The sequence below is a fragment of the Ostrea edulis genome, chromosome 7 (assembly GCF_947568905.1).
Source record: "Ostrea edulis chromosome 7, xbOstEdul1.1, whole genome shotgun sequence".
Classification (NCBI taxonomy): Eukaryota; Metazoa; Mollusca; class Bivalvia; order Ostreida; family Ostreidae; genus Ostrea; species Ostrea edulis.
In genome coordinates this window covers 84,450,099-84,464,554 of record NC_079170.1, presented here as the reverse complement: position 1 = coordinate 84,464,554, position 14,456 = coordinate 84,450,099, and the positions used below count along the sequence as shown (strand labels likewise).

At 36.0% G+C, this 14,456-nt stretch overlaps 1 protein-coding gene across 1 annotated transcript; it reads left to right on the top strand.

Annotated features, from left to right (window-relative positions):
• Positions 1–11,610: 11,610 nt before the first annotated feature.
• LOC125656207 (cystatin-A-like) lies at positions 11,611–14,455 on the top strand. The gene is made up of 3 exons (XM_048886805.2): positions 11,611–11,696; positions 13,185–13,304; positions 14,119–14,455. Exons 1-3 carry the CDS (start codon positions 11,685–11,687, stop codon positions 14,236–14,238), a joined length of 252 nt encoding a protein of 83 aa, XP_048742762.1. The 5' UTR covers positions 11,611–11,684; the 3' UTR covers positions 14,239–14,455.
• The last annotated feature ends 1 nt before the right edge of the window (position 14,456 follows it).

Here is a 14,456-nt window from a genome sequence, read left to right as displayed (position 1 = left end):
CCCGCTTACCTCAATCTCCCAAAGGGTGTTGTGAATAGGTATAAATTACCTCTTTCCTGAGTGTAAAAATATGGTATGCCTTTGTAGAAGAAAAAGGAAGATATGGTCCGAACACAAATCCATGGTATAAACCTATAATTTTGACCTTGAGATCAAAGGTCAAGGTCATAAAGAGGTTATGAATGTACATGACACATAGTCTCATGGTGATACACCCATGCCTTATGGTATGACTATGTCAAAACCCTATAATCACTTTTGACTTTGAGGTCAAAGCTCAAGGTCATGTGGAGGTCATGAAGGTACACGACATATCGTCTCATGATGATACACTCATGTGTCAAATATGGTATGCCTATATCAAAGAACAAAGAAGTTATGGCCCGGACACGAATCCGTTGTAAAAACCTTTAATTTTGACCTTGAGGTCAAGGTCATATAGAGGTCATGAAGGTACTCGACACATCGTTTCATGGTGATCCACCTGTGTGCCAAATATGGTATGCCTAAGTGAAAGAACAAAAAAGTTACGGCCCGGACACAAATCTGCACAGACAGACGGACTGACGGACAGACAGACAGACAGACAGAGTGATTCCTATATACCCCCCTGAACTTCTTTCGGGGGGTATAATAAGTTCAAAACCTATACTATAACTTCATTTGATTTACTCTATAATTATTCTGTTCGCTAGCCAAGAATATCCGTCCACAAAGGCACAGTTGACCCAAAACCTATGGCTAGTAAAGATGAAGTTTATTACCGGTGTCGGATGTTGTAACTGGCCACAAATTAGTACGTTTGTTTCAGAAGACGGACAATATTATGAGTCACTGATTAAACGAGAAAACGTCTGCAATTTTATTTCAATCGTTGTCAACTTTATAACATTTCATTTGGGACGAATCTATGTGAAGTTCGTACATTTACCGATATCCTGCGGATTAGTGTTGAAACTGATGAGATTCAGCGGGAAAGAAAGATTTAAACAGAACCAATGAAAACTAAGGTGAAATTTACGATCCATGCAATGTAGTATGAGTAATTAACATATTTATTTCATAATATATTAAATAGCTAAAAGGCTAACACAGAATGTATGCTTGAATGGAATTCAAAGTCATTTCATTTTGATCTAAATGTTAAGCTATACAAGTATTTAGTTTAGAAATGAACTGCCTATTTCGGATTGGAGTGTTGTGGTAATTAATTCTCTGTTAGTTACAAAATAATAAATCAAACACAAGATGTTTAACTTGTTGACTTAATAAGATCATGAATTTACTCGTTGTTTTATACATATCACACTCCCTGTATAGACACATACACGGTTTATGTGTAAATTCATGTACATGTGCGTTAATGACGTTCAGCCACGGTAGGGGGGGGTGTTATAAAACACGTGTGTTCTTTTCCATTTCCCCATTGACAGAGGTGTTAGCGAGCAGTGACACCTATGGGTAGAGAACTGCCCGCTAAAACCTCTGTCAATGGCGAAATTTCAAAATTCCTGTAAAAATCTTTGTAAATTCTTATACAAACGTTTAACTTATCTTGCTTAATCAATTTATGATGCAAAATTTTAAGAGTTGTTTTTTCGCTTGTAAACAGTATCCATATTGTTGATTTTAATCAAAATGAATCATTTCCCCACGAATTTTTGTCGTTATCTTATCTACATTGTACATACATTAATCATTCTAATTTCTTAAATTCGATTCCGTTCCGTCTCCCGTTCCGCGTTTAGCAACACCCGAGAATAATAAAGGTGTTTGTATGGAGCGGCAAATCAACATAAACTTAAATAATTGAAGATATCTTCAATTCTTTGAAGAAATCATCAATTCAATTATTGCTCTCTTTAATTGAATTAATGCGCGCATTAAATCAATTATTGCTCTCATCAAATGAACTAATGCGCGCTTCAATTCAATTATTGCTCTCATCAATTGAATTAATGCGCGCATCAATTGAATTAATGAGAGCAATAATTGATTTAATGCGCGCATTAATTCAATTATTGCTCTCTTCAATTCAATTGATGTGCGCATTAATGCAATTAATGAGAGCAATAATAGATTTGATGCGCGCATTAATTCAATTATTGCTCTCTTCAATTCATTTGATGAGAGCATCAATTTAGTAGAAATATTGCTAGAAATAATTAATTTAGAGCTCGGTATAAATAATTTGATGATCTCTTTAATTCAATTGAAGATATCTTTAAATCATTTACAATGCTTTTGTATAAGGAATTAATGCGCGCATCTATTCTTTTAAAGAGAGCAGCAATTTCATTAAAAAGATCATTACTTCAATTGTGGATATGTTGAATTGAAGATATCTTTAATTATATAGTTGCTCTCTCTAAAAGAATTATGCTCTCTTCAAATGAATTAAAGATATCATTAATTAAATTGAAGAGAGCACTAATTGAATTAATGCGCGCATTAAATCAATTATTGCTCTCATCAAATGAATTAATGCGCGCATCAATTCAAATATTGCTCTCAGCAATTGATTTAATGCGCCCATTATATCAATTATTGCTCTCTTCAATTAAATTGTAGCGCGCATCAATTCAATTGTTGATATCATTAATTCATTTGAAGAGATCATTAATTCAATTAAAGCGCGCATCAATTCAGCTGAAGAATTAATGCTATCATCAATTCAATTAATGCGCGCAATAATTCAAAATTGAAGATATCATTAATTATTTGAAGAGATCTTTAATTCAATTGTTGCGCGCATCAAATGAATTGATGATATCTTCAAATAATTGAAGATATCTTCAATTATTTGAGTTTATGTTAATTTGGCGCTCCATATGTTTGTACACTGGATGTCGAGAATTGAGGCGTTTCATAAATGAAAGGTGTGAACGTCTGCAGCGAAGTCTGCATACGGATACGTACCGAAAACACCAATCTATCATTAAACACCCATTACAAGAATTGAATGATTTATACATCATTTTTACATCTCGAATTAGGGGGCATATTGACCAATTGAAACACTTTGGGGGTTGCTAAAAGGGGGAGAGGAAAATGGAACGGAACGGAAAACGAAACCGAATGATTAATGTAGCCAAGATAACACCAAAAAATCGGAAGAAAATACTTCATTATGACTAAAATCAAACTTTTGGGAATTAAATACAAGAATTTTGAAATATCGGCATTGACAGATGTGTTGGCGAGCAGCGAAACCTATGGGTAGCGAATGCAAAGAACACACATACTTTAAATGCCCCCTTCCCCCGTTGGCAAAACATCATTAACGCACATTTGCAGGGCGGATCCAAGCATTCTGGTTAGGGGGCGTGGCGTGGTATTTTGCCAGAGGCAGGGGGTCTGGGGGCCACTCTAAGGCCTCCAGTGGGTCTAGGAAAAAGCCCTGGTGGGGGCCCAGGGAGCGAAGCCCCCCAAAAGCTCATGAATTTTAAGAGTAAAATTTAACCATATAATTAGCCTTCATAGGCGAAGTTACATCTCCTCTTACAAACAGAAACACACCTTTATCAACACTACTCAAATGAGGCAAAAGTTATCATCAGTAAATTTCTTTCTAGTCAAACTTATTTCATCGTCATTGAGCTGTGATTTGAGTCCATCTACTTGTATTTCTTGGATTTGAATCCCTCTTACATACACCTCATAGGCGGATCCAGGATTTGTGATGGGGGGGGGGGGGGGTCTTTCACTTGATCGATCAGTCAGCCACTTTTCACAATCTCCAACTTAGCTGCAATAATGTAGCCCTCTCAGATTTTTTCTTTTTAGGGAGAGGGCTACAACTCCTTAGGATCTCCGTAATGGTGCAAATGCGGGAGTGATTCACTCCCGCAACATTTGCGCTCATTCTAAACATTTCCTGACTTTCTTTACGTAAATAAAATGATATTCTATGTTTCTTTGTCAATATATAAATTTACAACCTGCAACTTTAGATTTGTGAGGCTCTATTCTACCGTTTTCAACAATTTCGATAAATTCCAATTCCTCGATTCATGTTTGTGCGCCATGTTTAAGTTTCAACTTCCGATTGTCAAGTCATTTACATATGCCATATAAGGTAGTATTTACATCAATGGACAAGTATGGAGGCGAAAGCTATTTCGTCGGTATTGAAAAGGTTTGAATTAAATATCAAGTTAAAAACCGAAAACAGAGTGTAAATTCTTTCTTCAAGAATATGATTTTCCTTTCTTTGTCGAGGTGGCTCGAGTAACTACATTTTCGCGCTGATTGTGAATGTTTAGGCTTTCATTAGATCTACCTACGAGATCTCGCGATAACAAACATGGCGGAGCAGACGAAGAATTTTGCATGCTGTACATTATATTTAATGAAAAACACCTTTTTTTAGACATGCCCGAGCACAAAGTTGGTACTCCTTTTGGTGTAAACAACATTTGGGACTAATACACAGAGTTTATTATCGGTTATTCATAAAATTATTTTGCACCATTACGGAGATCCTATGGAATTGTAGCCCTATCCCGAAAACGTCAGAATAAAAAAAAATTTGGATAGGGCTACATTATTGCAGCTATCTCCAACCCCACCCATTTCCATCTACATGTACTTTGCTTGTGCTCCTAACATTTTAGGGAGACCTAGAGACAGTTTATACCTGCAAATTGTTTCTCACGTTCTAGTAATTTTTATTCCTATACTCAGATCTGATTTATCTTTAAAAAAGCTGATTTAAAAGTTATTCCCTATAGGCCAGGGGCCTGCGGTAAATGGTGCAAAATCCTGTATTCTGAGCATTTCCTGGCACTTCTTTTTTACTTTTAAATTGTCTATTTCTTAAACAAAACTTTTATGTTACATATAATTTTTAACAATTTTAAGTGATACTTGTATCTGACGAAAATATCGTAAATATACATCAGCGTCTCGTCTTATTCATCTTGGAATTAAATGATGTACTGGTGTTGATAAATTTGAATGATGCTATTACATGTAAGTATCCACCTTTCATATCCTTTCGACGCAAAATCTCGTTAAAATTGAACAACTTAATGTTTTTGCTTAACAGAGGGGGGGGGGGGGGGGTCCCGGACCCTCTGGACCCCCCCCCCCCTCCCCCCCCCCCCCCCCTCTGGACCCGCCCTTGCACCATTCCATCACATGTTGCACCTCTTGCCTCAACAGATGTTTCTCGTTTTTTAAATAAGAAAGTAGATTAAAATAATTATAATAGACAATAAAAAATCAATGCATGACTTCGGGGAGGGAGATAAGGAGTGACTGCAAAAAATTAAACCAAGGTATGTATAAACAATTCTCAAGAAACGCATACTAGTATTTCTACTGAAAAAATTTAATCAGCTCGGAATCTCTATACAGTTATTCATTTTCCCTCTTTTTTATAGTACGCACTGATTTATAACCTAAACTTGGAAATTTTTAGGGGGTTGGGGGCGTTTTCACCCTCAGAAAACCATTGTCAACCTAGGCGTAGCCGCGGTTGATAATGGTTTCTCGAGGGGTGAAAATTTTCAATGTTACCATCAACTACATGCAATATTTGTTTTATTATACTGAATGTTAGAAAAACAACAAAGCAGAAAGACTTACGTCTGTTGACATTTGATCAATCACTGTCATGCGATATTTCGAATATCGATGCGGGTATTTGCGCTCAAACGACGACGTCGAGCGTCAAGACTGATTTGAACTGATCAGCCCTACGCTGGATCAAATCAATATCTAAGCATGATAATGTACGGTATATGATAAATGGGTTATTGTTTTTAATCATATATTGTATCGTACATCTGCAAAACATAAGCAGTTAGTTATTTTCGGGGGGGGGGGGGGGGGAATGGGCATCTTGGTACCCAATTGTAAAAACCTCAAATTCTCATTTTTCAAAAAACAAACGAAGAATCAGGTACCGAAACAATTTCTACTTTACTGGTCAAAAAAGAAGAGAGTCAGAAATCAGGAAAACTCACAACATATTTTTCGTATAAAAAAAACTTTACTATGGAAAGTTATATATTTTTAGAATCACTAGAATTAAGAAAAACTCTATGTAGATTTCAAATTAGTGCACATAACCTTCGAATTGAAAGAGGAAGATTTGAATTTATAAAAACCAATTCTGGCCAGAAGATTTTTTTAGAAAGAAACAAAAGAATATGTTAATTATGTAACCTTAATTGTGTAAAACATGAATTTCATTTCCTCCATTCCATGTTGAAGAGAAAAATATGTTTTTTAATGGTATATACAAGCTCAACAAAAAGTTTATCTATTTAACAAATAAGGACAAATTTACTTGGTTGATTATTAATGAAGACAAACCAGTAATTGTTAAATTGAGTGAATATTAGTTCAAACTTTCAGAAAAAGAAGTGATGCTTTAAAACAGCAAAAATCATTATAGTTTATTATCCATATGTTTGTATAATACTGATATTGTCCATTTACTTGTGTATACACATGTTTAGCAATTCATATATGTATGTACTCGTTTCCCCAACATGCTACATCCACATGTAGTTTGCAGTCCATGTAACCTGTAGCTACATGTAATGTTGTAAACTTTCTTTCTTTTTTTTGAAATTTCCTTCTTTATAAATTGTCTTGCTGTTATGCCCTCTGGGTCCAAAATTGGAATAAAACTTATCTTATCTTATCTGTAAGCATGAAAAAGTACAGTATATGATAAATATAATACTATGTGCCAAAATCCATTTCATATGACATGCATGTATAAACTCTCGAGCCCCATATCAACCCTCGGGCCTTTGACCTACGGGCTGATATGGGGTCACTCGGGCTGATATGATATACAGTGTATCATATGGGTTTTTTTCTATTGACTGCATGGATATTGATAATTACTATCTATTGGGGTGAAAATTTTTGCTGTGTTACAATATATATGATTAGTAGTTTTTTGTTAAATCTGTAAACAATTTTGCAACTAAGAAAGTTGACGCTGTTTTTCTTTTTATTTAAAGTTATGATAGCAATGGTTCCTTGACAGTCATTTTAATGAAAATGTTTTGAATGGTAAATCTTGGTCAATAAATTGTTCAGCATCGACTTCAAATTATGTGCATCATTGGGTTTCAAGTGTTATAAATTATCATAATGTATCATGTTCATTATATCCCCGTAACTAGTCAAGATATAACCATAAAATGTTCAATGATTTTACAAAACAATATTTCCGTTTCCATTCCATTTTCTGTTCCGCGTTTTACCAAAACCCCAATTAAAATGTTCAATGATTTTACAAAACAATATTTCCGTTTCCATTCCATTCCATTTTCTGTTCCGCGTTTTACCAAAACCCCAATTAATCCCCACTTCCTTTCACTTTTGATGTCCGTACGAACAAATTTATCGCACTGCTCATTTCGGGGTATGAACTGAAATAGAGTAAAATACACCTTCTTAATCTTACCCATAACCCATGTACATGTACAAGAATATCGATCCATACATGCATGTGTTTCTTGTCTTCCTTCTCAGAAAGTGAGTTTTTTTTCTTCTCATCAACACTTATGGGAAAAGAGTACCAATTCATTTCCCATAGACCTCAATGTTAACCTTTGGCCCTCTCACTAATTAACTATATCGATTTTAAACAAATGACCGCAAACATTTCAAAGTTCATTCCAAGTGTTGATAAAAAATGACAAAAAATATATAGGGTCCCGTGCCTTTTATAGGCCATATTTGTACTTTTTTACAACACATAGCAATCTGCAGTAAATTACACACTTCATTTTAAGCACACCCCTACCATGGTAATTTCCTCAGTCATTTCTCGTTTTTGTGCGGTAATTTTTCATCCTGACAATTAATTTGAACCTCTATAATATTTCTTTCAATTCCAAATAATTTCACTCTTGATATTAGCCAATCACGCAACACCTAGACATTTATACCTCCGCTCAATCTTGGGGTAAACTGCGTCCGGGTTACGCATACGGGGGTTTGGTACTCTCATTCCTTATAGAGTAAGGGGTACAGCTTAAGGTGGGTCGATCCTCATGTGACTTATTAATATTAATGGTTAAAAGTGGAAAAACTGTATTAATTTCCACTCAATATAGTTTAATCTAATCAATAACCAAAGAAAATGTGTATGTTGCCACCCTTTTAAAGATGTCAGACATACAAAAACAGAAGTATATATCAACATAAAAAATTGCACATTTTCGTTGAACAGAATGATGAAAAATAATAAAAACTTGTTGAAATGACAAATTTTAAATGTCAACAGTTTAAGAAATCTGATTCATAGATATAATATGTCTTACGGCGTGACCGTGCTTGAGGGCGAAGCAAAAAGTATTGGCATTAGTATCTATATCCTAAACAAGACAAAAATCAACTCAAAGTTAGCACGAGGACAGAGCTTCATCAAAGCATCCTAATTTTGGATATTTGATCCGCCTATATATTGAACGCTGGAAATATAACGCAATTGATGTAAACAGTACATTGTGACGTCATATTCAGCGTCGCTATTTAGCAAATTTACAAACATAACGTTTGAACCAGGGTAGACGAGATTCAAAATGGAGGAATACATGTCCACCTACTAATATTCGAATTGACGCCATTGCTACCAAACTTTTCAAGTTCAATATGTATGGTTTAATTTTTCATTATTTTCATATATTTTCCTTTTAAACATGTATATACGTGTTACCTATAAGGAGGGCTCCGCTCTCACGGCCCTTCGGGCCATGAGAGGGTTTCGCCCTCTAATAAAAATTAATTGTGGATATTAGGGAAAGCATTGTGTCATAGACATGCAGTAGAGGAAATTCCAGCATAGGAGTTATTGCCCTTGACAACATTTTTAAAATTATAGATAATTGATTATCTATGGAAATTTAAAACTTTTTCAGTATCAAAAGTTTACCAATTTTTTTTATTTTATTCAGTGAATAAAGTTCCTCTGAAAGATATATTTCAATCATGTGCAAAATTTAAATAGATAAAGATTTTGCAAAAACCTATGATATCAGAAGAGGATCGATCAAACTTAATACGGGGTCAAATGGAAACAGAAATGCAATATAACAAAGAATTGATGTTACAATGTCCACAGTACTACTATAAGACATCATGGTTTTCTAGAATTGTATATTTGTTTTTACGCTGTTCAATATATCTACTAGTTAAAAATAAAACACCATACTTAAATTTTAGTCCCTGGGTTAGGGGATCTTCGATGATTCCGAACCCAATGTTTATTCGCTAAGTGCAATACGTTATAAAAGAAAGTTGGAAGAGCGGATCTCAATAAATAAAGAGAGTAACATCACCATTTCTTCACAGTGGTAGAGTGGTTGGAGAGGACCACTAATACCCTACCACAAAAATTTCAGTTCCCGGGGTAGGGGTCTTCGATGATTCCGAACCCGATGTTTATTCACTAAGTGTAATGCGTTATGCATAAAACTTGGAGTGGCGTATCTCCGTAACTAGAGAGAGTAACATCACCATTTCTTCACAGTGGTGGGAGAGGACCACTAATACCCTACTACAAAAATTTCAATCCCCGGGGTAGAGGTCTTCGATGATTCCGAACCCGATGATCATTCACTAAGTGCAATGCATTATGCATAAACATTGGAGGGGCGGATCTCCGTAACTAGAGAGATTAACACAACCATTTCTTCACAGTGGTGGAAGACGACCACTAATACCTTACCACCATAATTTCAATACACGGGGTAGGGGTCTTCAATGATTCCAAACCCGATGTTTATTAACTAGGTGTAATGCGTTATGCATAAAACCTAGAGGGGCGGATCTCCGTAACTAGAGAGAGTAACATCACCATTTCTTCACAGTGGTGGGAGAGGACCACTAATACCCTACTACAAAAATTTCAGTCCCCGGGGTAGGGGTCTTCGATGATTCCGAACCCGATGTTTATTCACTAAGTGTAATGCATTGTGCATAAACATTGGAGGGGCGGATCTCCTTAACTAGAGAGAATAACATCACAATTTCTTCACAGTCATGGGAGAGGACAACTAATACCCTACCGCCAAAATTTCAGTCCCCGGGGTAGGGGTCTTCGATGATTCCAAACCCGATGTCTATTCACTAAGTGTTATGCATTATGCATAAACATTGGAGGGGCGCATCTCCCTAACTAGAGAGAGTAACATCACCATTTCTTCACAGTGGTGGGAGAGGACCACTAATACCCTACTACAAAATTTTCAGTCCCTGGGGTAGGGGTCTTCGATGATTCAGAACCCGATGTTTATTCACTAAGTGTAATGCATTATGCATAAACATTGGAGGGGCGGATCTCCGTAACTAGAGAGAGTAACCTCGCCATTTCTTCACAGTGGTGGGAGAGGACCACTAATACTCTACTACAAAAATTTCAGTCCCCGGGGTAGGGGTCTTCGATGATTCCAAACCCGATGTTTATTCACTAAGTGTAATGCATTATGCATAAAAATTGGATGGGCGGATCTCCGTAACTAGAGAGAGTAACATCACCATTTCTTCACAGTGGTGGGAGAGGACCACTAATACCCTACTACAAAAATTTCAGTCCCCGGGGTAGGGGTCTTCGATGATTCCGAACCCGATGTTTATTCACTAAGTGCAATGCGTTATTTAAAAATGTCTGAGGAGCGGATCTCCATAACTAAATAGAGTAACATCACCATTTCTTCACAGTGGTGGGAGAGGACCACTAACACCCTACCATAAAAATTGCAGTCCCCTGGGTAGGGGTCTTCGATGATTCCGAACCCGATGTTTATTCAATAAGTGTAATACGTTATGCATAAAAATTGGAGGGGCGGATCTCCGTAACTAGAGAGATTACCATCACCATTTCTTCACAGTGTTTGGGGTTGGTAACTGACACCCCATCCTTATAATTCCAGTGTGGTGTTGTTTTATGCATATAGAAATTTGAATTGCGAACTGCGTTCTGGAATGCAGTTCACTATTGAATTGCGGATAGTGAACTGCGAACTGCGATCCAAAATCTAATTGGGGGGGGGGGGGTCATTTCTTTTTTTAAATTAAGGAACGAGAGTTTGCGAGAGAAAAGCCAGTACATGTATTTTGACCTACATACATGTATGTGTACGTTCCAATTATAAACTCACATCGCATTTTGTGTTTTCATAAACGTATAAATTACTTCACCTGATGTCAACTCGTTTTCGTACAATAGCTGTACGGCGTATACAAGTGTTCTCGATGATCTGTCGAAATGAAATATACAACAGAAAAGTTCGGAAATCTGAAAATCAAAACCAACCAATCAGAAGGTTCTCAGGTGTTTCATCACGTGGCTGTAAAACTAACAACATTTCTACGGGGTTTTCTCCGCAAACAATGATCAAAGAGGAAGCAAAACCATCCCCCGCTTTTTCAAGAGCATTTCAGATATTTGAGAGGATTATAAATTAGATTATTTGCTAGCATCTCTCACGTATCTAAATTTGAAGAATGTATGCAGTTATTTCGTGTTCAAGAGATTACTGGACACGTGTTACCGTTGCTGGGTTTGGGGGTACGTTTCATTTGGCGTTATGAAGGTACACACCGGTTCCGCTCTGGCGTTCCTAGTTTGCATGTTTGTCTGTAGTCACAATGGCGTACACGGTGCTTTGCTAGGAAAGATTCGGCCCGCCACAAAACCGGTGAAAAGCATGGTGAATGTGGTAAGACAAAATCACGTTTTCATTCTCTAGTAATAAATAAATTATTAATCAAATAACCATAATCTTTATTTCTGCATTAGGGACACATTAAGGATTCCTCTCATGTACGATTTTGGAAATAGTGTGATGTTGCATGTTTCTGTCGGATTAGTGTCTTAATCGGGATATCATGTGATGTTTCGAATTATGTAGTTCAGAATCATTGTCTTTAACTGCAATTTCCGTAAGACAAAATATTTTCTAGCGTGTTCTAAGACACGGACAATGCTTGAAATACATTATTCCTCTTTCAACGCAAATATGGACTTTGGTTTAAATGAAAATACATGAAATCAACTTTGAAAATACCTACTTTCAATTGGTGTTTTCTTTCAATCCACTCAATGATTATTAGAGAAATTACTTATTCTGCTCTCAATCGGTCGATTAAAACCTGTTATATTTTGGGAACTTTGACATTATTCATTCAATTTGAGTCATTTAATTAGTTATGTCCATTTCTTTGCAATGAGACAAATGTCTTCTGTAGCATAAAACCATTGCTTCGTAAGGGGAACACTATTTGGTTAATGTATTGATCGAGAAGGTGTTTTTTTTTTATTGCGGTACCTTCCCTATAGCCGTGACGTAGACATTGCCAGTACCGTTGGGAAAGTGTTTGGATTTCGTTTGGACATGCTGTGTACGTTAAACCATGTAACGTTAGGTACATATATGCTACTATCTACAGAAATACATCAGGCTTAGACGTTTCGATGATCAGACTAGCCTAGAAACCAATCACATACGTCAGCTGCATCCCACATTATAGTGTTTGTTTTACGTCCCTTTGAGAATTTGTCATTCATATTTAGATATAGATGAAGTATCACAAATTTAAACATATGCTCAGCGTTCAGGGTCGTAACAGTGAGGGTTCTTTATCGTGTCAATGCTTACCGTGACAGGGAACCAGTATCATGGGAAGGATCCGCGAGTCTTAAGGAGGTACTCCACATCGTCATAATGGCTGACTTCCTTTTCAAACACGAATGAAAAAAAGCAATATCAGCAATATTAGTCTATTCCTTTTGAATTCAAATAACTAGCTGAGTAGCTTAGTAGGTTAGCATACTATCTGCTGAAATATAGGTCACGAGTTCGAGTTTAGCAGGGTTTTTTTAAAAAAAAATTCAGATTACTTTCTGCTAAAAGTGATTTTTTTTTTTACAAAATAAAGTACATTTGAAACTTATCAATTTCAATATATTGTTATACATGTACTCTTCTGTTCGTCTACATCAAATTTCTCTGGTGTAACATTCTTCCTTAATTTTAAATTCAACATCTTGGATTTGAAGCAGTCAATATATAAGCGGAGCTGGGACACTCGATCTTAAACTATACCACAATGACCGGTCAGAACTTCAAAATTATCCTGCGATAAAATAGTATTTTTGTCGATTATTGTTAATCGGATCTTACTATCACCATTTTTCATAACTTTAGCTTCGAGGTGACATCATAAGAAAACTCCCAAACGGATACGTAAAAGGAAAACCACTATCTCAGTTCGAGGCTATCTCATTCCGTGAGCAGGCGGTCTCTGGAATAAACTACTATATAAAGGTAACAGATGTTATTATCATTCAGAATAATACGGTCAATTTCATTGGTCGAGGGCTGGTCACGTGGAGGAAGACAATTCGTGATGTTTTCCTCACGCGCAGGGTGACAACTGCTAAACAGTCTATAATTGTATATCGTTGTCACTGTTGTTAGCGTAATTGTTATCGTGGTTGTTGACGATGTTACTGCTGCTGTTGGTGGTGATGTTATTGTTGTTATTGCAAAATATCACTGTTTTTGTTGTTGCTGATGTTACTCGTGTTGTTGGTGTTACTGTTGTTGTTAGTGCTACTTTTGTTTTTTGTTGTTTTTTTGTTATTAACATTATTACCATTGTTGTTGTTGCTGTTATGTTGTTGTCCGTGTTTTCTGTTCTTCTTATCTTGTTGCTGTTTTGTAAATATTTTTGTTCTAATGTTGTTATCGTTGGATGCTGTTGTTTTTGTAATTGTTATAGTTGTTAACACTTTTGTTGATTATGTTAATGGTGTTGTTTAATTCATGTTTACGGTTATTGTTGTTATAATGAGCTATTGTTATTGACGCTACTGTTATTGTTGTTGATGTTTTATCGATAATGTTGTTGTTGTTGTTGTTTACGTTATTGGTGTTTTACATGAATTCGTGGTGTCTCTGATATTGCTTGATGTTACTGGAAGTTTTTATCAGGGTTATTGTTTTTGTTCATGATGTTGTTTTTATGCTACCGATGTTGCTTTTATTGCTGTTGTTGTTGCTGATTGCAATGTTGTTAACATTGTTGTTTTCTTTGTTGTTTTAAGTATTTTCAGTGAACTATTTTTCTGTTGTTTAGGTTAGTGCTGGTTCAGACAGATACATTCATGTCAAAATCCACAGAAACCGCAATCACGTTGCCAAGGTGATGGATGTACAGATCGGTAAAACATTGGCGGATCCCATAGCGGCGTTTTGAATGTTTGAAATTGTTTCCGAATAAAGTTTACAACGTGAACAATTTCAGCAACTTTTGTGCATGTACTTTCAAAATGGCATCAAGTGAAACAACAATCCTGAAAGTGCTATTAGAATACTACAGATTTTTTTTTCAATCTGGGGCGTCTTTATTTTTAAACATAACACTTTAGAAAAATTGTGTTGGAACATATCCTCTGGGGAAAAAAACCAACAAAA